Source organism: Pungitius pungitius, chromosome 6, assembly GCF_949316345.1.
Source record: "Pungitius pungitius chromosome 6, fPunPun2.1, whole genome shotgun sequence".
Lineage (NCBI taxonomy): Eukaryota > Metazoa > Chordata > Actinopteri > Perciformes > Gasterosteidae > Pungitius > Pungitius pungitius.
In genome coordinates this window covers 20,915,350-20,937,510 of record NC_084905.1, presented here as the reverse complement: position 1 = coordinate 20,937,510, position 22,161 = coordinate 20,915,350, and the positions used below count along the sequence as shown (strand labels likewise).

Genomic DNA, 22,161 nt, shown 5'->3' with positions numbered 1-22,161 from the left:
CAGCTCATTTATTAGGTCACCGTGTAGCACATTCATTTCCAAGCGTGTCAATAAAGCCAAAGTGTGAATGACATCATACGATGTGTAACTTTATTCCTCAGAGCTGTAACATACAGAGTATTAATGGAACCTTTTGAACAGCTGCTTCTCCTTCCTTCAGAAATAAAGCTGTAAACATTTCTGCAACGCAAAAGTCAGGGGGGGCCGAATTCTTCCTGGTGATCGGTCTCTCGCTCGGTTCACAAAGCGGACGCCATGTCCCTCAGTCGACTGAAGCGGCGTCCGCTCAGCGCCGACAAGGCGAACGAGTCCTTCCTGTCGCCGACGGCGTCCTCGCCCGACCCGACGGCGACCAGCGCCGCCCGCTCGCCCAGCGAGGGATCCCCCTCGGGCCACCTCAGCCCCAGGTGGTGACGATGGACCTGGGGGACACAACGGGCCGTTTAGGAGACAGTCGGCGCCCCCCTCAGGGACTTGACTGAGGTCACGTGGTCAGCGGGGGGAGTCTGACCTTAACCAGCGTGCCGTCGTGGCAGTGCCAGACGATGCCCTCCACCCGGCCCTCGGGACTCTCCCGGAACCAGGAGCACAGCTGCTGGAAGTCCACCGGGGGGGGGTCTCTGATCCGTAGGGCCCCGTGGGACACCAGAAGGTGGACTGGCGTCTTCTTGCTCCCCAGACCTGTGACATTGTTTGTGTTTAAGTTTATTCATTCGTACTTTAATGTATTTTAAGGCAAACTCTAGTTGGACTCCGTGATGACCCCCCCCCCCCCAATGAGCTGAAGAGATGTGATGGCACTTTACCGTACGGGTTTGCGTTGACGTTGGTTCCAATGAGCTCGAGAGTCCGCTCCAGGAGGTCGGCCAGCGGGAGCGCCACGACTTCCAGCGCGTCTCCGTCTTCGGCGCGGGGCCGGAGGACGAGGGCCGCCCGGAGGTCGGGGTCCAGCGCGGAAGCGTGCCAGCAGTACTGCTTGTTGTCCTTCTCCACCGGAACCCAGCCTGAGCCGACACAAAGGACCGGGTCAAAATGTATTTGGAACAATTAAATGAACTAATAACCAACTCTCATTGATGAAGTTAAAGTAGACCTTAGTCTACTTTAAAGGGATCGTTCTAATGTGTTCTGGAGTGAAAGCGACTCATGAGTTCAAAGGTTATCTTCATTGATTGAACTGAGGTCTTATTGCTTTGACCTGGAATGTGTCCGTGTTCGTCGGGCACCGGATGCCCGTCGCGGTGTTTCACTCTGAGGGCCGGCACCCACGTCTCCGGCACCGGCTTGAAGTCCTCCTCCACGCTCCACAGGAAGCCTGCAAACATATCCAAATGATCTACGAGAAGATACAGGGCGGCGTGTACGGTACGTGCACGCACACGCACACGCACACACACACACACACACACACAGTCTCGTTGTGGAGAATATTTCATATGTTTTGATTATTGTGTTGAATACCGGCGTGGAAGTCTGAGCTGATGTGAAACATGCAGGTTTTTAAATGAAGCACCTTTACAGCTGTGGTGAGAACGCTGATACGTTTTGAACCTCTTCTCGGCTTGTTTGTTGGGTTTCCTGTCGAGTCGAGCCCACAGGTGAGGTCGCCCTGCAGGAAAAACATAGAACAGTCGGAACATGAATCAAATACAAACAGTACGGTTTGTCTAGAACGAACTAAATGATTAATGATATATGCATATAAATAACACAAATCTGAAGAAAAGTGTCCACGTGTCCTCCTGAGAGATGTCTCACCTTTGTAAACAGATACATAACAGCAAGTTCCATCAAGTTTTTCTGTGGCGACTGCACGGCGCACCTGGGCCTCCACAGCGGCCGGGCTCACGCTCTCTGTGGCCACCACCTGGAACTGCTGCAGAGGGACACACAGATGGGTGAGGACACAAAGACACATAGATGGGTAAGGACACAGGTGTCGGAGACACACCGATGCTACAGACAGACAGAGAAACACATATCAGACAGTCAGAAACACAGATGCTAGACACACATATGTCAGAGACAGATGCTAAAGACAGACATGTCAGAGACACACATACCAGGGACACACAGAGGCCAGAGACACATATGTCAGAGACAGAGAGTCAGAGACACACATATGCTAAAGACACACACATGCCAGAGACGACCATATCAGAGACACACGCATGTCGCGTGGTGTCTTCGCACAGCTGTGACGTTAGCGTCTCGTTGGCGTCATCGGCAGCGGTGTCGCACCGGTCACAAGTCACTCACCTGACAGTCCCGCTTCCTGGACGCTTCCTGCTTCACTTCCGTCACGAAGACGCACGGAATCTTCTGCTGAACGGAGCCCAGGCGGCGCATTTTGAGTGAAATATCGGCTCGAACCCAACCGGTAAAGTTTTACGTTTATCTCCGAGAGGAGCACAGTGTGCTGTTAGCATCGCGGCTAGCGTGGATTGTTGATTTCTGGTCACGTGACGTTCTTTCTTCTTCTTTTCTCTTTTTCACAGATTTGTAAAAAAACCGCTCATGAGCACCACTATGCGGTGCGGCCGTGGGGATGCTCTGATGATTTAAAACGGTATTTAACTGAATTCTGCTGTTTGTAATTGACTATTTGCAAACTATTTACCAACCTCTATTTACCAAACAGTGTAATTGTATCAATCAGGTTTTAAAAACTGAGTCAAGTGGGACAGTGTAAAATTTGACCCTGTGTCTGTGTATTAACTCCGTTAGCTTAGCTTAGCATTGGGAATGGAAGCTGCAATGATTTTACTTACATTTTGTTGTATTTTGGACACTCAACAAGTACATGATACAATGCCAATCATTTAAAACCAAAAAATCTTTTATAGACCCATTTTGCTTGTTTTCATCTTTAGGGCAGAAAGACATTTCTTTTTTTTCACACCAATTCAATCAGAGACTATAACTAGCAGTGGTCATGGACAAAACTAACTTTGTTTTTATTCTAAAGTCAAAGTAAACATTTTGGCATGAAATATATACTTGAGTACCAAAAAACAAAGAAAATTAGTCATGCAGAAAAAAATATCCAATAGGTTCATAACAGTAATGTTAAAGCTAATAGGGCTAGTTTTAGCTTCATTACTGCTACATTTAAAGGTAGATAATTTTCAGTAGCAGTAAACTAACGCTTGATATTTTCCTCTGAAATGTGGGAAATATGAGTAACTATTTAACTGTAAGTAACTGTTTGCATCTTCATAGAAAACAATGGATACCTGCCAAAGCATGTAAAAGACGTTAAAAACATGGTGAAGCTACTGTGAAGAGTTTGTTCTGAAGACTGGATTCACGCACAGAGTGATGTCACTGGAGTACTTCCTGTCTGATTCCTCTTCTCCTCCCTCGCGTCCACCGTACAGGTCCGTCTCGCTGTCGCCGTGCTTCCACATCTCCGTCTCCGTGTCGTCCCTCAGCGTCCCCCGGGTCCAATACGTGAACACGTCCCTGGTCCAGAAGCAGAGAGGCAAGAAGTTCACACACGTTCTCTGCCCCCTGGGTCCAATCGGCCTTCGTTCTTCGAGGAGCCCAATTCTGTTTCCCAATGGGAATCATGCGTGTTTAGAGGCGTGCGGGACTCACAGCTTGTAGTTCCTCACCAGGAGGACGGCTGCTATGACGGCGACGACAACAACAACAACGACGCCGATGATGCTGCCGAGGATGATGAGTGCTGTGGCCACGTCTGGTAAAAAAGAACACAACACAACTACTTACTTTGTAGATGTTTACATTGATTTTTTTTTTGCGCATTTGACGTTTATCTGTAATTGCTTTGGCGTTTCGTCAGCCCTCTCATGGCCAGAATGTGATTACTGCAGCTTCTAGGCTGTCTTTTTAATCCAAGTAAATTATAGGTTTTAATGAGGTCAAAAGAGAAAAATAAATTGACACTGAGAAGAAAAATGTCTTTTCAAGACATCCTAATTGAACTATGAGCAGAAGACTTTGAAATTAACAACAAAAAACAATCAGTAATATGATTATAGCATTGAATGTTGCCTCTTAATGTTCAGTAACCACACAACACCTTAAAGAAAACGTCAAAGACACAACGTACTTCCCGAGGAAGGAGTCGCCGAGCTCGTCGGCTGTGACGTCGCTGACTGGGCGGAAAGAGCGAAACTAAAGGCCCGAGCAGAAGTAAAAAAGGTTGAGGGTTTGGAGGTTCTAAGTTGAGAAAGAGACGTAGAAATATGAGTGGAGGAAGGCTTCAGTGGGGGGGGAGTGGAGGTGGAAATCCTCGTGGAATGCGTTGTCTCGATGAGGGGAGTGATCGTTGAGGGGAGAGGTGTCTGCTCCGGAGCGTTTGTGCTTGTTGTTGGCGCCATTGAAGGCGGCGGCCTGGTGGCTGATGTGAGTGAAGGACCAGCGGGTGCTGGGCTCGGGGGCCGTGTGGTGGGGGGGGGCGAGCTTCGTGCACCGGCGGTTGAACTGTTTGGTGTTTCCACGAAATCTGCAAGTGGGGAGGAACAGACTTTGAACTCTCGAAAAGAGCAATTAGTGCTACAGCAAAACAGTCAACAATTATCACAAGACACAAAAACAACAACAACAACAACAACATAACCAAAACATGTTTGAGCAAAACACAGCAAAGGGTCCTTCTTGGGCGCTCCTACGGTAGATAGAACATGCTAAAGTTGGTTGTTGGATGCTACTACGGTCGATAGAACATGCTAAAGTTGGTTGTTGGATGCTACTACGGTAGATAGAACATGCTAAAGTTGGTTGTTGGATGCTACTATGGTAGATAGAACATGCTAAAGTTGGTTGTTGGATGCTACTATGGTAGATAGAACATGCTAAAGTTGGTTGTTGGATGCTACTATGGTAGATAGAACATGCTAAAGTTGGTTGTTGGATGCTACTACGGTCGATAGAACATGCTAAAGTTGGTTGTTGGATGCTACTACGGTAGATAGAACATGCTAAAGTTGGTTGTTGGATGCTACTATGGTAGCTAGAACATGCTAAAGTTGGTTGTTGGATGCTACTATGGTAGATAGAACATGCTAAAGTTGGTTGTTGGATGCTACTATGGTAGATAGAACATGCTAAAGTTGGTTGTTGGATGCTACTACGGTAGATAGAACATGCTAAAGTTGGTTGTTGGATGCTACTATGGTAGATAGAACATGCTAAAGTTGGTTGTTGGATGCTACTATGGTAGATAGAACATGCTAAAGTTGGTTGTTGGATGCTACTATGGTAGATAGAACATGCTAAAGTTGGTTGTTGGACGCTCCTACGGTAGATAGAACATGCTAAAGTTGGTTGTTGGATGCTACTATGGTAGATAGAACATGACTCATGCTTGGGCTTTGCGGCATTCCCAGGATGCATTTAGGGTTAGAAACGGTACCTGAGGCATTGAAGCAGAACACACCAAACTTCCGATCCAGATTTGCTCTCCACATCACCACACCAGTGGTGCCCCGACCGCACTTCTGGTCAGCTGTATGTCGCGGGACGACTGCGACCCGCTCAGCGATCCATCCGTATCTGATAACAGAGCAAATGAAGCCTTGATTGATCAGACTGCAAGTTGGAAAATTACAAAAAAGTTGTCAGGCTAAGCTTTGCGTTTTTGATTTGTTTAGTGGTGAGTACATTTTTGGGGGGTATATTTCAGATAGTTATAGAAAGCGGGTTTACCACTCGAGTACCATGAATGCAGCTGGAAAAGGAGGGAAGTTATTTTATAGGGCGCAGCATGCACCGCTGCACGTAAGCCTACTTGCACGTCTCCAGTCCGCTCCGCTGCGCCCGCTCCACCTGGGCTCTGGTTGCTATGGTGACGTTCAGACTACGACAGGCCGCTCCGGCAGCGCTGGAGTTGAAGGTGTATTCCCCTCCGTCGATGAGCATGAAGACTCCGGCTGCTCTGTCACTTCGTGGCACTACGCACATTTTGCAGAAAAAGTTATCAAGAGTTCTGGTATCAACAAAAACAATATCACTCCTGGAATGAAGCTTGTCTGCACAGTGTATGTGTGGAAATTATAATGATCGCATCACAGCGGCATGATTTGTCATTTCACACTGTACAGTACGTATTGATGTAAAGTTAATCGTTCATAATATCGGTGCCTATATTCCACATTAATTAACATTAACAATGACGGAACCAAATAATGTTAATTAGATTCATCGCATGCAAAATTAATCACAATAATCACACATTTTTATGTATTCTAAATGTCCCTTCCTTTATTTTTTTTCATATTTTTTTCTTCTTTTTAATGCTCTTATCAACATGGAAAAGTGGACTTGCTTCATGCTAATGTTTTATTTTACTGAAAAACAACATTTCCAAACAGTGCGGTACAAAATAAAATAATAAAGTGCAAATTTCAGGTAAACAAGGACTCAGCCTGTAGTGCAGTTAAATCATGGCTTAATATTCAGAAACAAGCCTAATACTTCTTTGCTTTCAGCCAGCTACTCAAACAGACAAGCCTGTTGCCCCCTGCCCCCCCGCCCCCAAAAAAGAAAATCAGACGTTGTTAAACTGGGTTTTGTGTCATTAACGTCGTTAATAACGCGTTTAACTGACAGCACTAGTTGTTATTTTACCAAATTTATCTCCTGGTATTATTTGATGCCTTCACTTTTTCTTCATGCATTCTGGAAACTTTTTGCAGACTGCGACTAATTTACGAATTTTGACCGTCACAAAAAAAAAAGCAGATAAGAAGAAGTTTGAGCCAAAGGAACCGTTCCGTTCTGCATGAAAGGTCACGCACGGTAGATCTGAAATAAAGCACCATGTCACGCGTCTCGTATTCACGGCCACAGCGTGAACAGGAATAAAAGGTCGACTCACCTCTGGTTCGATCCGAGTCCGACGCCAGCAGAACGGCTGCAAGAGACAGGAAAAAGCACGGAGCGCTAAAGCTAAACCCCACCATGGTTTCTACAGGATATGTGAACATGTATGACTGAAGCGGTTGAAGGTGAGGAACCAAATAAAGGCCAACGACAAGGGGGGGGGGGGGAGGCCTCAGGATGGATGAGACGAGGAAACAGGAAGAGGGGGGGGGAGGTCAAACCTGCTGGACGCCCCTTCACGAGATAGCAGCAGATCCCCAGAGGGGCCGCGACGCTCTGCGTGCTTTTACACCGACACGTCCTTCAGAACACACACACACACACACACACAGGCTTTCCAGGACCAACTATTACATTCTCCATCAAAGTGGCCTTATCAGCCAAATACTGTGTTTTAAAGAGGGCTTTTCTGCCGAGTCAGCGTGTTGGCTCGTGCTCGTGGGAAAAGGGAACTTCCTCCACATTGTCTCTGCGTGTTTTTCTACTCTTCTTCATTGGAGGCGCTCACGCTTTGTGTTAAGCATTCGTAGGACTCAGCAGCTACTGGAGGATGCGCTCTCTGGTCCATCGATGAAGACGTGAACAATGCGCTTAGCAGAGAGCCAAGTGACTGTTTGGAGGGAATTGAGCTTCATTGGCTTTCAATCAAAGGTTCTTGCACTGCCGATGGCCTTTTGAAGCTTCCTTGGTCGGAAATAAGCAACAATCACATCTTCGTGGATGAACTTTGATACTGAAATCTCATCGTTATTTGACATTATTTTCCTTGGACTTCACGCGCTTCTCAGGAGACCCGAGGGGGGGAGAAACAGAGGCACGACGAGATCTTCTCTTTTGTCACGTGCCGACAGCGAGGAAGTTGTGGAGTGGCAGTGTGTGTGTGTGTGTGAGGGGGGGGGCTACAGCGTGTCCTCCTTTCATGACTCATGACGTGAGGGACCACTGTGTGAATAATGGGGCTTCATCTCTTATCCAGGCTGCACAGGGTGGAGCTGCAGGAGAAGCTCATTGGTCCCTGGAAGAGAGACGGATACAACTCTGTGACCAAAGAGGGACAGTTACCGGCGTCATTGTGAAAGGTCACCGACCCCAAGACAATTACAAACCCCTCTTTTTCTGCTTAACAGAACCTTCATTTTCAAAATATGTCAGAATTCCAAAGCGCAGGTCACCTGTCCCTGAACTAATCTGTTTTGAGAAGACCTTAAGCTTGTCCACTAGAGTCCGATAATGACGCCTGCCGGGTGCGACCTATCGTGTTACCTCATCAATTATTGCTGGAAGGATCCGCCCCAGTGAGCTCGCCCTGGAACCGAAACCTTGGTTCACATCGCGTCCCGAACCGCGGATCCTCACGGGCAGGAACACCTGGACCAGAATGTCCCTGCGGGCCAAATCCCACGCTGACCTGACGGCGGCGGGGTCGCCCTCAGACGGCGGCCTGTGCAGGTCTTTCTGCACGAGCAGCAGCAACGTGACCGCAGGCGGGGGGCGCCTGGGGGGCGGCGGGGGGGCGGAGGACTTCAAGGGCCCCTCCAGGCTGACCAGGAGGCCCGTGAGGGCGGTCCGGCCCCTCAGCGCCGACGGCTCCTTCCTCCAGATCAACCACCTGCAGGGAGAGCTGGTTAGGAAAAGGAAGGTAAGGAGGCCTGGGGGGGGGGCACTGTGTCACAGATATACAGGTATTCAATGTCATAAGAGCTCAAGCAAATTTGAGACATCGTCACTTGTTGTTTTCAAAAGCAACAGATCGTGTTTAATACACCATGATTATCTTTGGCCTGGAAATGTTGTAAGAACTATTTTTGCTTTGTTAAATATCATCCAGTTACTGCCCAGATGTGACATTGCGCCCTGAAACACGCATGAGCGAGCGTGCACGCTCTGGTGTTGGCGTCCTGTCATCAGTCACACGGGATGGTTTGTGCAGCTCTTGGCTCCTTCTAGCGGGGAGTCTGCATCCGTTCAGGACACAAGGTCCATCTCCACATATCACATGACCTTCTTTAATTTAAGTCGTCGTTGAATATTGGAAACTTAGAACACATCCCAGTTGGAGACCACGCCTTGTAATCCAAAGGCTTAGAACAAGCGGACCTTGTGGGGAAAATCCCTTGAACGTAAATGAGATAAAGCTCAGTTGAGGTGGGTTACGAGTAAATGACCTACAGCCTAATATGGTGATAACAAAGATTAAGAATGTTAAGAATACAAATGTAATATTTGCTTTAATAAGTGCCAGCAAGAACAGATGTTTTCCCACAAAGTGTTGATGTGAACTGTCCTCAGGAATGCGAGGATCTGAGGAAAGAAAACAAGTTCCTATCGAACGAGATCCACATGGAGCGCATCGTGATGCGCACGGAGAGCGAGCTGACCATGAGGAACCTGAGGAGCCTCAACCAGGAGCTGCAGGCTCAGGTCAAAGAGGTGACTGGTCCACATCAGAACATTACAACATGTATTGGCAGCAGCTAAATAGCTCTCTCTCTCTCTCTCTCTGTGTATAACTGTATGAACATAACCAGCTCAAGCAGAAGCTGTGTCAGAGCCAGCAGAGGGCGGCGTTGTGCTCCCGCGCCGCCGAGGAGGCGGAGGAGTCCAGAAGCGAGGCGGAGAGGAGCAGGGCCCTGGCCGAAGCCCGGGCCCTGGGGAGCCAGCGGGACCGGGGGGCCGCTGAGGCCGACCGGAGCCGCCTGGCCGAGGAGCTGCAGCGGCTTCAGAAAGAGGTGGAGGCGCGAGGCTTGATCTGAAGTTGTGAATGTTTGTCACCCGTTTGTCATGAGACCAGACCGTCACGGTCACCCTCCCCCCCCTCCCCCTCCAGCACACCGACTTGCAGCTTTCACTCACTAAAGCCGAGCAGAGCTGCTTTGAAACCAAGCTGAAGCTGGACCGGGAGTCGGGGGACAAGCGGGCCCTCCTGCAGGAGAACAGGAGCCTCGAGGTGGACCGAGACGACCTCCGACTCAAGCTGAGACAGATCACGGAGGACAACGTCCAGATCCAACAGAGGTGCGTCTGCCCGCTCCAGAAGGCCCTTTAAGACTCTACAGGAGGAAACGGGTTCACAGACTGTGAAGCAAATAGCCATAAATCCCACTTTAGGTACGAGGGGGAGGCCAGAGGAGGTTCACGATGTCACCTAAAAGTCCAATTCAAACACAAAATCGTATTATAGCCACTTGTCATAAAGAAGCGATGAATTCCCACATGACTTATTTGAGTTGTTGGAATCTTCTGGACCACCCAGCGCTGCATCACACCTTAACTGTAAAGGTACTTCAGCTCCAAGTAGGGAAGTCATAACGTCACAAGAACATCCAGACCTCCAGGAGCCCGAGACAAAGTGTCAGCCCCCACAAAGAAAAACCCAAAACATCACCGCTCCAATGATGGAGGTCGGCCTTTCAACTGGAGGAGGAGGAATAATAAGGAATGATATAGGAAGAAATAACAAATGTCAGGAGAGGAGAAGAGCTCTTTGATTCAGAGACGTCAATCACTGCCTTCAAAGTAGAAAAAGCAAAAGCACTTCTGTTCCCGTCGCCCCGTGTGGACCTGAGCGGGGTGGTCTCTCTCTCTCTCTCTCTCTCTCTCTATGTCTCTCTCCCTCTCTCTGTGTCCCTCTATGTCTCTGTCTCTTCTGTCAAGGGTGGAGTGATGGAAGATTCCTCATTCCAGATGTTCGTGGTTAATATGGATTTATTGAAACACTGTAGTCGTTTCGTTCTTTGATCACTTGCTGCTTTCATTCGGGTTGTTTTTGTACCGGAGGTGGACCACGTTTTTTTGCTGAAGGTCTTAAATAAAGGCCCAAAGAAAGAAGGCGTCCCGCGGCGAGACGGCCTTTTAGGTATTTATTATTTCGGGGGTGTGAGTTCCAGTCTTGTCTCCACAGCGAGGCGGACTCAAGGCGCAGGGAGGCGGCGGCGGCGCACCAGGGCGAGCAGGCCCAGCGGGCTCGGCGGGAGGCCGAGGCCGAGCGGCGCCTGGCCGAGGCCGAGCGGCGGGACAGGGCGGCCGAGTGCCTCGCCTGGAGGGAGAAGCACCGCCAGTTGGCCGACAGGTTCAGAGAGCAGGAGGACCTGAAGGCCCTGAGGAGCAGCAAGGCTGTAAGAAAGACCGGGAGGGGGAGGGGGGGTTCGTTCTAAGAACGTGCATTTTACCTTTGTTTCCCCCACAGTGTCAAGCCAACATCAAGAGTTACTTCCTCTGCATGACAGAAAGCGACCAGAGGGTTAAAATTCTCAAAAGTCAAGACGGCTCCCCGAGAAATTTCACGGTAAAACGTCCACAAATGTTTGCATGGAATCATCTCAACGTTTGAAATAAGTCTTCTATTTCCTTTTTATTGAAGGAAAGCGATCCTGTGTACATCTCCACCCCCGAGGCTAGTGCGGGAGAACCTGACAGGAGTTCATCCAGGTAACATTTCATGAGATTTATCCAGGTAACGCAGTTCCCGCCAAAGGGCACAAACAGTGAGAAAGAAAACATGGCAGCGATGAAGCTTGTTTCGCTGCATGAACACGTGGTTTTATTTACTTGGTGGTCATAGAGACGATGCACTGACAGGATGTGCAGCGTGATCGCTTTTAAATGAACAATCTCACCCGTTCCTCAGGACGCCGTTCAGGGTCGCCGCCCCCCCACCCGCAGGCCGCGATCCGGGCCGCTTCGACGAGCTGCCCGCCTTCGGAGGGGAGCGCCCAGACTCCACCCCCCCACGCAGGAGCAGGAAGGTGGTGGAATACTTCTGGATCCCCACGGAGCAGGACTAGGCCCTCAACCCGCTTTGCATGGACGCATCGGGACTAAATGATTTCCTATTGATCAGCCTCAGGGCCTATTCTCACGCTCCTAACCATAGATGAAAGATGTTTGAGGCCTTTGACGCTCTAAATCTGGGATTTGTTGAACATTTCTGGCATAACGAGAATGTTTCAGTGTGTTGTAAAGAGAAGCTTTGTGTTTTATAGAATGCGAAGCATCTTAACGAGTAGTGTGAATATATTAAGAGTAGCAGTACAAATACAAGTGAAACTGGTTTTGGTGCTCATGTAGTGGACTTTATTGACATTAAAGCAATAGAAGGTGCACAATACCTAACACTAGAATCTCCAAACTTCTTGGGTAAACGTCATTTTTTTATCTGGGGGAGGTGAATGAATTTTATTCACACCTTTACTCCAAATGCTGAGCAAGACTCAGAGGGGAAGAAACCAGCCTTTTCTCTTCAGTAATAACGATTGTAAACCAATTAGTGCAATTAGGCCAGGACTAAAATCAAATAACTTCAGCTAGAGGTTCTTCTTAGAATTCATCATCCAAACACAAAATCAAGCCCATCTAACTAAGAGGTAGAACCACAGGCAGCTTTGTTGAGGTGTTACACCAATGATTGGGTCTTTAAAAGTGCTGCGACGACGGGGAGCAGTGAGCACACGAAAAATATATAATGACAAACAAGTGGACGATGCTCATCAGCGACTCCGAAGAGGAATTCTCAGTAAGCATGTTGAGCCTCGTAATGCTTTGTGTTAACCTTTGAAGAGCGTAAGCTACACTCTCCCTTTGGCGCCCTCAAAGATCAGTGACGGGTCGTCGTAAATAGCCTCATGCTATAAGAGCTAAGCGCTAGCAAAAAGGATCCGTAAGCTGCTTCATTAAAGGGGGGGGGGGGGAGAAGCCTCGACATTCTTAAATGCTGAAGTCTTGAGTCGCCAAACCAGTCAAATTAATGTCATGCAACACAAAGAAAAAAAAAAAACCTTTGAAAACATTTGAGCTACTCCAGAATTCATGTAGCTGATCGGGACACCGATATAAAAAATCAAACATCCATCAGGCAACAGATCCAATGAGGCTTCTCAGCCCATCGTCACGGTTACGGCTGGTGACACATGAGGCCCTACAGGTACAAGCTTTCGGTTTATAGTTGCACAGCAGAAGCAGCTAAGTGCCCCGTGGTAGTGGTTAAATTAAGAGTGGAGCTAAATGGAAACGGAAAGACGACGTTCCTCAGTCTGCTTCTTCCTCGGACTCCTCCTCCTCCGCCGTCTCCAGCCAGGTGAGCCACTGGTTGACCTGACGGAGGGAGACAGCGCGTCAAAGAGGCTGCTGATGTTCACGAGGCGCTCAGAATATCACGCAAAGGCTCCACCGTACCTGGAATAAAGATTTTCCTTTTCCCGGGAATTCCTGTGTGATGTCTTCTTTCCATGCGAGGAAGGCTTCTTCTTCGATGATCTCCATGTCGTAGAAGTTGACAAAGTAGCGCAGCAGCATGCCTAAGTGGAAAGATTTTTTTTTTTAAGTACTGAATGCCGCCCCCCCCCCCCCCCCCAATAAAACATTTGATGAAAGTAAGATGTGTACCATTTGTTAAAGTAATTTGAGTCTATCCAAATAATTGTTTCACATCTCTAATTTACTTATTGTCTAGAGAAACACGAGGTGAGGGAGCGTTCAAAGTAAAACAAAAACCCTGCAAATAGGAATAAAGAAGTGCCAATAAAACTTCTTTAGTTGCATCACTGAGTGTGACAGCGCTCTCTGGTGGACTCACCATGTAATGACAACACTTTTCATACTCTTGGGGGGGGGGGGGGGGCAGGTACCTTTAGGGAAGGCGCTGGCGTTGCAGTGCACCTGCAGGGCGTAGAGGGCGCTGACCTGCAGCTCGGTGTGGTCGTGCAGGAACTTCTGCATGACGGGCTTGAAGGCCAGCAGCAGCTGTTTCTCCTGCTCCAGCTGCTCTTTGGGGGGGGCCGCCAGCTGCTCGTCGCCCTCCGTCATGCAGAGCTCCTGGGAGATGTACTGGAGGAAACTGGGAGAAGATCAGATGTTAAGACTAAAGGGCCAAACACTTCCAGTGTCCCCGTTAGCGGGGCCCTGCTGCGTCTCTACCTGGTCATGAGGATGTTGACGAAGCCTTTATCCGTGTGAAGCTTCGGCGAGATGTTGTCCTTGATCCACTTGTAGATGGACTGCGGAAAGGGATCCGCCTTGATCTGTTTCAGCAGCTCCTTCTCCAGCTTCAGCAGCGGGAACAGGAAGCCCAGGCTCTTCCCCTCCAGGATCTCCAGCATGCGGTCCCTGTTCTGATCGATTTCTGCCGGGGACAAAGAGCGAGTCATCGGGCCGAGTCGCCGACTGAGTGGTGGAGCGTTTGCTGGGTCCTCAGCGTGTGGTACCTGGCAGCATCTTCTGCATGTTGACCTTGCTCTGCTGGAAGACGTCGGTGAGCCACTCTGGGTCCTTCAGCTTGGCCGCCTGCTGCAGGCAGAGCAGGAAGAGGGGGAAGTGGGTGCCGTTCTCCAGCGGGTGGGCCAGCTCCGCCACGCTCACCAGCTCGGCGATGACGGCCCGGGCCGCGAACTGGGCCAGGTAGGACTTCACCAGGGGGACGTCCAGCTCGATCTTGGGGCACTGGTCCAGGACGTTGAGGAAAGCCTGCGTGGGGGGGGGGAGCGGCGGTTTAGAGGCGAGCGGCAGCCCCCGGGGGCCCTCTACCTTGAGGGAGTGTCTACCTGCATGAAGCTCTCCCCGGTGATGAGGCCCTCGGCGCGCAGCGCGTGGATCAGAGTGCTGGCGTGCTCCTTGTCCTCGTCGGGGCGGTCCAGGGAGCACACGATGGTGTTGCTCAGCATCTCGGGCAGGAAGTGCTTGGGTGCCTTCATCTCTCTCGTTGCGCTCACGGCCTCCGTCAGGTTCTTACTGGTCAAGTACTCCGTCACGATCGCCTCCTGAAAGTGGAGACGAGAGTCAGATCAGCGAGTGTAGAAGAAGGAAGAAGAAAAATGTGTCCCTTCAAGATGCACACCGTCATTTTGAGCAGCTCCTCCCTGGAAGGAGGCGGTTTCTTGATGATCTTCTGGGGTTTCTCTTGGATGGGCGGAGGATTCGTCTTCAGGCCGAGCTGTGGAGGCTGAGGTTAAAGGTCGTGATCATTGAAGAGGCAGTTCAACTATAAAACCACAGCATTTGATCGGGGTTCCTGCAGCTAAAAGGAAAGTTGGATCAAAGACTTTTTAAATGGAAATAGACCTTGTGGCTTGGTTGAAAAAAAAAAATGAAAAAAAAAGCATCAGCTAAATGACATGTGATGTTTAAAGTACACATGCTGTGCACAGAGCATCCCCACGGGGAGGATTCTTGGTGGTTCCTTTATCCTTAAAGCCAGAGGCATATGATCACATACCTTTTTAGAATTTACAACAAACAGATTAAGCAGAAAACTAATTGTGACGATCCCGTTTATGAAGGGGAGTTTTTCTCTTTGTACGCTTTTGTTAAGACTGCATTCCACGGCTCGCATTTATTCATGTCTGTGCAAATGATCCCCAGTTACCTGTCCCAGGGGAGGGGTTTGAGTGCGTGGGGGCTGGGCGCTGGCAGGCATCACGGTGGGGATCTGGGGCTGGAGCACCTGGCTCTTGTTGAGGAGGAATGACTGAGCAGGTCGGAGGCTGATCTGTGGGACCAGGAAGTGTCACAAATACAAAGCACACATTAGGATCAGTCAGAGAAAAAAAACTATCTGACCATGAACTACACCCATGCCCTCATATCTCATAATCGCAGTCAGCGGACCCACTACCAGAGGAGGAGGAGGAGGAGGAGGGAGATTTTAAGACTGAGGGCAGGTAGAAGACAGACTGGTAGCAGGTTGAGTTCCTCAGAATAACGCGTCTTTTTATAATCACTGGGCACAAAGACTTAAGCAGGACTTCAAACTACAGCCGATGACGTTGGTGTGACAACAAATTCACAACAATAAAAACAGCTGTTTGGTTTTTGTCCACCTTCGGCCAGCAAAAACTAGTTCTAGTTACCTCATCTGCATTGAGCTGTCCTTTCTTGCTGAATCGGGGGGGCATGTCCTTGGACTGGACCTGCTGCTGGGCCGTGTGGTTCTGAAAGTGCTGGTTCTGAACCTGTAGAAAGTCCAGTGAGCATAGCGGGTCATTCATGAGCTTTGCCCTTAAAGATCTGGAGAGAAACATCAGCCGGATAGAATCACCTGGTTGGATTTAACGAAGGTCTTTGGCCCCACTTCAAACTGCGTCTGCGGGGGGGGGGCGAGGTGGCCGTTGTAGAGCGGGTTGGCGCGATGGCGTCCCATAGTGGGCGAGTACCTGTCCTGAATAACCCCCGGGCCGGTTCCGATCCCACTGCCTGAGTACACAGAAGAACAAGAGTTTTATGTGAAATAACCACCAGGTTATTGAAGTGAGTAAAAGAGAGGAGGCTCGTACCTGGCATCTGCCCAAACATGTCGGCCAACCCCCCGAGAGTGTCCCTGTCCAGTTTCATTCTGTGTGGCATGAAGGGGCTTTCCAGGAAGAAGTCCATCCTCATCCCCTGAGACATTGGTGCTGGGATGAAAACACCCAAATCCTGCAGGGACACACAGAAGAACAGCTGGTCCACAACTGGACTACGTCCCGTGTACGTTTCATCTCCGCGGCAACGCCTCGTCAATGGTTGATTATCAACGGGCCCAGACTCACTTTCACTGCGTCCTGACGGATCTGGTTGATCAGCTTCGGTCCGTTGTCGATGAAAGCCTTGCGGGGGACCCAGTTGTTTAGTCGCAGTTCCACTGTGTCTTGCAGCAGGAAGCGGATCCTGGCGGGCAACTCCTTGTTGTTCATTAAGGATCGCATACGGCCAAAATACTGATCCATTAAAGACTGGAAGAGAAGGGGGGGGGCGGGGGGGGTGTGAGGAGGAGGATGTATGCGAGATGACAGTCAGGAGAGAAACCAGGACATCAAACGTCTGGTTTCAGTCCACCGCCCTGATTAAAAATAGAGTTCACTAAAACATGCAAAAGTAACTTACTCCCTTCTGGGTGAAAACACATTCTCACCAAGACATGACTTTAAAAAGAGCAGCGTTTTCATGACGTTATTGGAAAAAGCAGTTACCTTGGCTTTCTCATGGTCGAGTCTCGGCCCCACAGTTCTCATTATCTGACAGAGGCACTCCAGATCCTCCCCCATATCCTTGAGCTGGACTCTCTTCTTCTTTTCCAGAAGCTTCAGAAAACGATGAAGGAAATGGCAACGCATCAGGCTCATACACAGCTTTAATGAAGGAATGCAGCATTTCATTTGTTTCAAACCCGTAAGGTGCACGTACTGTTTTGATGCACTTATGAAGGATAGATTCGTGGATGAGGTCGAGTTTGCCGAGTTCCCCGATGAATTTAATGTTGCCGAGCATCTTGATCTTGGCGATGGAACGCTGCTCCTCCTCCTCCGAAGTAAGAGGGTTGTCATGTTTGTCATAGACTGAGGTCAGAGGAGAAGAGCTTTAGTGGGCAGGAAATCAATTAAAGAACACCAAATGGAAACAAAATGACAAGAACTTACTTTCAACATTTCGGGAACGGTTTTCAAATTCATCTTGAAGTTTGGAAATCAGCAATCTTCTGAAGGTCTGAAACAAGAGAACAAAAACGCACCACGCAGTGATGAGAAGAGACATCATTAAATGTCCGGACCAATCAGAGGCCAGGGTTCACTTACTAAGTCATCAATACTGACAAAGACTTACTGTGCTCTGTTTTTGGGATGTTTGGATCTCAGATGAAGGGCCATCAAAGTTTGGTGCGTCCTCTGCCAAGCGCAGACATAGCTGAGCATAGAGCGAGCTATACTTGGGCTCTTCTAGGGCTTTGTCTACGATCTGAGGGCACAGGGGGAAGCACTCGGGTCATTGGAGACACGCCTCAGGGCAGCAGAGGACTTGTGGGTAAAAATGTGACCCCTTACCAGCAAGATGATTCCTTTGAGGACGACTTTTGAGTCTACGCCCGCGTTGAGGAGCTCAAGGCATAGCTTGTCAAACTTCTCAGGCGTGAGTTTATTGAGGATGCTGGAAGGAAAGAACGAGATGGTGGTGAAAACAAAGTTGCATGTGGCGATGTGCTGAATCTGATTCGCTTGTGAAATCGATGGTTTTGTGATCCAACACCTAGCTTGGTTTTGGGTTGTTTTAGTTAGAGCTCTTCTGGCGAGTCAAACCACACCAACGCTTTATCAGGTTTTGGTAAATTCTGCAAGAACTGGAATCAGTACCACTGAAATGATTTTGAATGACCAATGTTTTTGTTCACTATTTCCAAGCAAGTCTGGACAGAAAATAAAGGGTGGGGGGAGCCTGGGATGGATGATTAACGTTGTGGGGGCTTGAATCTTACCCCCTCACTTTCCTGAAGATTCCATCGTGTTGCTCTTTCTCAAGGCTGGAGTTGACTTCTCGTCTAGTGCTTCGTGAAGGAACCCATCTCTGAACGCTTTGCCCTGGGGTTCTCCCCAGGAACTCGCTGAAAAAGCACAGAGAAAGAGACACACACTAAGTACCAGACAAAAAAAACACACCGCCCTCGCAATGTAGTTATGGCTTGAGCATAAAAATCGAATGCCTTAAATCCTGAACCAACGAGCGACTGCACAGACTACAAATAATGCTCTTAGTGGGCAACAACAAATCCACTACTTCGGCATTGAGGCCTAAATCACGATCCATTAAGTGTGTTTTTGGATGAATTCCAGAGGACGAACCTGTTGCCGACAGTCTTGGGATAGTGCTGAGGTGCGCCCCTACCACCTCCTCCCCCCGAAGAAGCACTGCAGAAGCAAAACAAACAGGAAACGCGTTGGCTTCATGCGAGTGGCCCACGTGGGATGTGCCTGTATCTCAACGTCATGACAGACCAGATGAATTGGATTATTTATACATAAACAGGTCAACTCTGATGTAAACATGACACCCGCAGCCACACGCTACATTTCATCCCTTCCTGTTGTGTTTTTTAAGAGTTTCCAATAATCCCTCACTCTGGTTTTGGGGTTTGAAAGAGCGATTAAATAAAGAAAAACTGAAGAACCGGGGGGGGGGGGGGGGGGGGGGGGGCGGCTCCATACAGACATCACGCTCTATTAATACTCAACCCTGAAGGCACTGGAGCCCGTCGGACCAGGACGGGGACGGATTATTTGGATAAAGGGCATCTGGAAAAACAGTGTTATTTCCTCTGCACTTCTTTTTTTAAACATACCCGTGATAAACCAATTTGCCAAATGACATTTGGAAAAACTCGATGATAAAAGGGTGCACCATAAAACCTTAAATCCCCCCGGGATGAAGAATGCATCCAACACACAGTGTCCCAGATCATTAAGACTGATTTTGGGGGCGGGAGACGTCCTGTTTACAGGACGAAAGAGGACGCCAACATTCAGGAGTCTCATTATGTCCACCTTATCTAGAAGGTTCCTGACTGGCATTTTCTGCCTTCCCACATCCTGCTTTGTCCTTATGACGTTATTGGCCAACCATGCATGAATAGAAAGGATAAAAGAAATACACGTTTCCACGTCATTACCTGAAACGAGAAGCACCCCCTTCTGAAATCACACTCTCCACTTTGGCGGCTTGACAATGAAGAATACTCCAAAGAATAAGAATAATAGGAGGGGGTGGGGAGGGGGGAGGGACGGCGCTGCGGAAGAGAAAGGGGGGGGGGGCAATTAGTAACTGCACGGGGGTGGTGGGACACACGTAGGCTAGATCAATAGCTCCAACATAACTGAGGGCACCGTGTGTGTGTGTGTGTGATCTAAAGGTCGTCCATTAGCCGGCTTAGATAAACAGCCGGGTCTTTGTCACGGGCCACCGGTGACAGCGATGACATCACCGCGGCTCACTGAAGGGGAATCACGGGCACTTTACGCATCGTGCCCAGTGGCTGCATCACACAGGAGATGCGTGCGTCAGCTGAGCTGCTAATGCTACCTGCTAACATTTACCGAATTAACATGGCCGGCTCGCGGGACGCGTTGGTTAACGTTGGCTTCACGTTAGATGTCGGCCGCGCACGAGTGCAATGCTCTTTTCTTTAAAACAATATGCCGACGGTCTAGTGTGTGGTTTAAACGTACGCGAAGATGCATGTTTGCAGTTTTGCGGAAATATCGGAATACGTTAACTGTCAAATCAGACATGCACTGAGTTATGATTCCGTTGGAACCCGACGGAACCGATGCACCAGCAGGCAGTAAACTGGGGCAGAGCGTCGTGGTTAGCAGCGAATAATACAACCCGTCGGGTGGTGGCGTTCAGAGGCTCAGAAGCGTAACATCGCCGTGACACTCGGGTCACCGTGTTGGTTTTCTTGTGATATTTCACTAAAACAGCTGGGCGACGACGCCATTTTCTACTTGACTGTAACAAATGAGCCGAAGCAGCGGCTCCGAAGCCGACGTTAACGTCCGACGGTTAGCTAGCTGCAGCGAGCTAACGTCTTTAGCCCGCTAGCTAGCAGAAGCCATTTTGGATGAGTCGGTTCGGGCTTTGCAAAAGAGGAGGAAAAAAAAAAGAAGCTTCCTTACCCTTTCAGCAAAGAAACTTCAGCTTTATATTGTCGTGGGACTACCAAAGAAGAAATAAAACCGCTGTAAAGGTGAAAAAACGGGGTATGCAGGGATATCAAGGGAGCAAGAGGAAAGATAACCGGATAAACACATCAATCCGTTACTCGCTGCCTGGCTTGTTTGCGTTGGCTAGCTGCTGGTGGACGGCTTCAGGAGGTTGCTGCTGCCTTATGGGGGCAGTGTGCGCTCGGTACGTAGTTTGTTGCCATGTCAGTCCTGACCAATCACAAGAAAGATCGGTTTTAAAGGCGTTTCCCGGTACAACATACCATCCAATGAGAGGCGTCTTTTAAAACAAGAAGCCGCCTGCTTGACGTGATTGACACACTTATTTAACATCTGCAGTGCGGGAAAATATTTTTTGTTATTCACAAATTAAGAAAAATAAAGAAATATATTTGATTGATACTAAGTTCAAGATCAAATTTTCATTCCTCCAATTAATTTTATTCTTATATTTTATTCTTATATTGCACCAATGCACCAAGTCAAATTCCTCTATGTGTAACATATGTGGCAATAAATGGCTTCTGATACTGATGTATGGAAATTCTTCCTATGACAGTTGAAGTTGTTTTAGTTAATAGTGCATTAAAGGTTGTAAATAGGAAACATAAATGAATCAACAACCTATAATGTTGTGCATAGCAGTTTTTTTTATCACATTATATGTATGTTCTCATTACTATTTCAGACTTGTATGTGTTGCCTGTACAACACACATTTAATCATTGGCCTGAGTTTGGTAGATTTTCATTTCAACAAACAAACCTTACCTCCAGAAGTGAAAGTAAATCCCCGAAAAATACCAAACTGAAGCACAGTCAATGTTTAGATTCTCAGCAATTAATATTACATAATATTAATGAGAACATAACCATCGGCCCGTTGTTCTAGCTGGCACAAAATCAACTCCCGTGTGATAGCGGGTCTTTGATGTGACCTTTGATGGGTGCAGCAATCAGGAGGCTTGAACATGTGACCTTCTGTTTGGGATTTCATCAACCCTCCAACTGTGTGCAGAAAATCTGCTGTCCACTGTCCATCTCAACCTCAGTCTTCAAACTGGCCTAATTGCGACTTCCTGCACAACTGGAGTTGCGTCGTGTGGAGCCTTGGGCCAACCGCTGCACATCACTCATTTCAGCTGAGGAGGCCGCGAGGGTCACGACCCTCTTCTGCTCAATGGATCCAGGAAAATAATTGGCCACCTCCATCAACCCGAGACACCCCCAAAGCTCCCCTCGGCACTTCCAGCTAATCAACCCTTCCGCCTCATATTTACCGCTGCGCCGCTGCCAAGAAGAAATGTACAAAATTGCTTTTGAGGAACCCGGTACTCAATATCTATCCCTTTAAATGTAAGAATCTGTCATTTGGTGTAGATATTTGAGGTTTCTTTTCAGCCGCAGGTCACATGTCTCAAAGGCGATGTGTAGCAGCGTAGCGACGTCTTTGAAAACTTCATTTAAATGCAAATTCCCAAAAAGCGGAACAGCCGGGTTTCACAAGAAAACCCAAACATCAGTCACATTTACTAAATATCAGTGAAATCAGTCGGCCTTGTTGTGCTAAAATGTACGTGGAATATTGAGAAGGCAGCGTTTGGCCCTCTTATTGCGCGGCTTATTCCTCTTCTCTTTCCAAAGGACTGCGTGTAGTTTTGTAGCTCATTGAAAAGATTGCAGGGGAAACACACGAGGCACGTCGAGGCCCTCACCTGTGCGGGACACGCAGGTGTGCTCGCGGCCTCCCTACCTGCCGATGAGGAGACATCCGATCGTTGGTTGACGACCCGCCGAGGGGAAACTCGTCTGTTTGCAGCCGCACACAAGGACGGACGTAAACATTTGAATCC

General features: G+C 48.7%; 4 protein-coding genes, 1 long non-coding RNA gene and 1 other non-coding gene across 8 annotated transcripts; 2 read left to right on the top strand and 4 right to left on the bottom strand.

Annotated features, from left to right (window-relative positions):
- Positions 1-64: 64 nt before the first annotated feature.
- On the bottom strand, positions 65-2,484 carry rlig1 (RNA 5'-phosphate and 3'-OH ligase 1). 3 transcript variants are annotated; one of them, XM_062563205.1, is made up of 8 exons: positions 2,260-2,484; positions 2,015-2,032; positions 1,759-1,876; positions 1,514-1,609; positions 1,199-1,315; positions 807-1,004; positions 512-681; positions 65-422 (listed from the first exon to the last, which is right to left on the bottom strand). In XM_062563205.1, exons 1-8 carry the CDS (start codon positions 2,347-2,349, stop codon positions 240-242), a joined length of 990 nt encoding a protein of 329 aa, XP_062419189.1. In that variant the 5' UTR covers positions 2,350-2,484; the 3' UTR covers positions 65-239. The 3 variants fall into 3 exon arrangements, with proteins under 3 accessions (XP_062419189.1, XP_037307835.2, XP_037307834.2); XM_037451938.2 differs by lacking the exon at positions 2,015-2,032 and having other exon boundaries at positions 1,759-1,873; XM_037451937.2 differs by lacking the exon at positions 2,015-2,032 and having other exon boundaries at positions 2,260-2,483.
- Positions 2,268-3,518, top strand: LOC134131267 (uncharacterized). Its single transcript, XR_009956675.1, has 3 exons — positions 2,268-2,380; positions 2,499-2,569; positions 3,381-3,518. It is a non-coding gene; the product is annotated as an uncharacterized LOC134131267 (long non-coding RNA).
- Positions 3,091-6,995, bottom strand: lyve1b (lymphatic vessel endothelial hyaluronic receptor 1b). The gene is made up of 6 exons (XM_037451935.2): positions 6,848-6,995; positions 5,759-5,921; positions 5,384-5,523; positions 4,079-4,474; positions 3,601-3,703; positions 3,091-3,465 (listed from the first exon to the last, which is right to left on the bottom strand). Exons 1-6 carry the CDS (start codon positions 6,954-6,956, stop codon positions 3,276-3,278), a joined length of 1,101 nt encoding a protein of 366 aa, XP_037307832.2. The 5' UTR covers positions 6,957-6,995; the 3' UTR covers positions 3,091-3,275.
- On the top strand, positions 3,646-11,909 carry LOC119196343 (uncharacterized abhydrolase domain-containing protein DDB_G0269086). Its single transcript, XM_037451934.2, has 9 exons — positions 3,646-3,706; positions 7,829-8,491; positions 9,142-9,282; positions 9,381-9,581; positions 9,680-9,867; positions 10,754-10,967; positions 11,039-11,137; positions 11,213-11,280; positions 11,480-11,909. The coding sequence occupies exons 2-9, from the start codon at positions 8,231-8,233 to the stop codon at positions 11,634-11,636; spliced, it is 1,329 nt and encodes a 442-aa protein (XP_037307831.2). The 5' UTR covers positions 3,646-3,706; positions 7,829-8,230; the 3' UTR covers positions 11,637-11,909.
- On the bottom strand, positions 11,903-20,395 carry eif4g2b (eukaryotic translation initiation factor 4, gamma 2b; the record flags this gene model as incomplete). The annotated part of the gene is made up of 21 exons (XM_037451933.2): positions 11,903-12,942; positions 13,024-13,145; positions 13,476-13,684; positions 13,765-13,969; positions 14,052-14,310; positions 14,388-14,603; positions 14,681-14,785; positions 15,209-15,331; positions 15,693-15,794; positions 15,881-16,035; positions 16,116-16,257; positions 16,371-16,553; positions 16,791-16,901; positions 17,005-17,156; positions 17,238-17,304; positions 17,422-17,553; positions 17,640-17,742; positions 18,068-18,193; positions 18,432-18,497; positions 19,256-19,372; positions 20,262-20,395. Coding segments are annotated over 21 exons (2,895 nt in total), but the record flags the coding sequence as incomplete, so codon positions are not given.
- LOC119196771 (small nucleolar RNA SNORD97) lies at positions 15,417-15,570 on the bottom strand. Its single transcript, XR_005114355.2, has one exon. It is a non-coding gene; the product is annotated as a small nucleolar RNA SNORD97 (small nucleolar RNA).
- Positions 20,396-22,161: the final 1,766 nt, after the last annotated feature.

What these genes read in the sequence shown, in the direction of transcription:
- rlig1 (XM_062563205.1), bottom strand. Translation starts at nt 2,349, where the DNA reads ATGCGCCGCCTGGGCTCCGTTCAGCAGAAGATTCCGTGCGTCTTCGTG. An exon ending in TTATGTATCTGTTTACAAAG is followed by an intron (nt 1,610 to 1,758) that starts GTGAGACATCTC and finishes TTTTTCCTGCAG; the next exon opens with GGCGACCTCACCTGTGGGCT. An exon ending in CGAACACGGACACATTCCAG is followed by an intron (nt 1,005 to 1,198) that starts GTCAAAGCAATA and finishes GTGTCGGCTCAG; the next exon opens with GCTGGGTTCCGGTGGAGAAG.
- lyve1b (XM_037451935.2), bottom strand. Translation starts at nt 6,956, where the DNA reads ATGTTCACATATCCTGTAGAAACCATGGTGGGGTTTAGCTTTAGCGCT. An exon ending in AGCGGACTGGAGACGTGCAA is followed by an intron (nt 5,524 to 5,758) that starts GTAGGCTTACGT and finishes CTCTGTTATCAG; the next exon opens with ATACGGATGGATCGCTGAGC. An exon ending in CTGGTGAGGAACTACAAGCT is followed by an intron (nt 3,466 to 3,600) that starts GTGAGTCCCGCA and finishes CTTCTGGACCAG; the next exon opens with GGACGTGTTCACGTATTGGA.
- LOC119196343 (XM_037451934.2), top strand. Translation starts at nt 8,231, where the DNA reads ATGTCCCTGCGGGCCAAATCCCACGCTGACCTGACGGCGGCGGGGTCG. An exon ending in TGCAGCGGCTTCAGAAAGAG is followed by an intron (nt 9,582 to 9,679) that starts GTGGAGGCGCGA and finishes CTCCCCCTCCAG; the next exon opens with CACACCGACTTGCAGCTTTC. An exon ending in GCTCCCCGAGAAATTTCACG is followed by an intron (nt 11,138 to 11,212) that starts GTAAAACGTCCA and finishes TTTTTATTGAAG; the next exon opens with GAAAGCGATCCTGTGTACAT.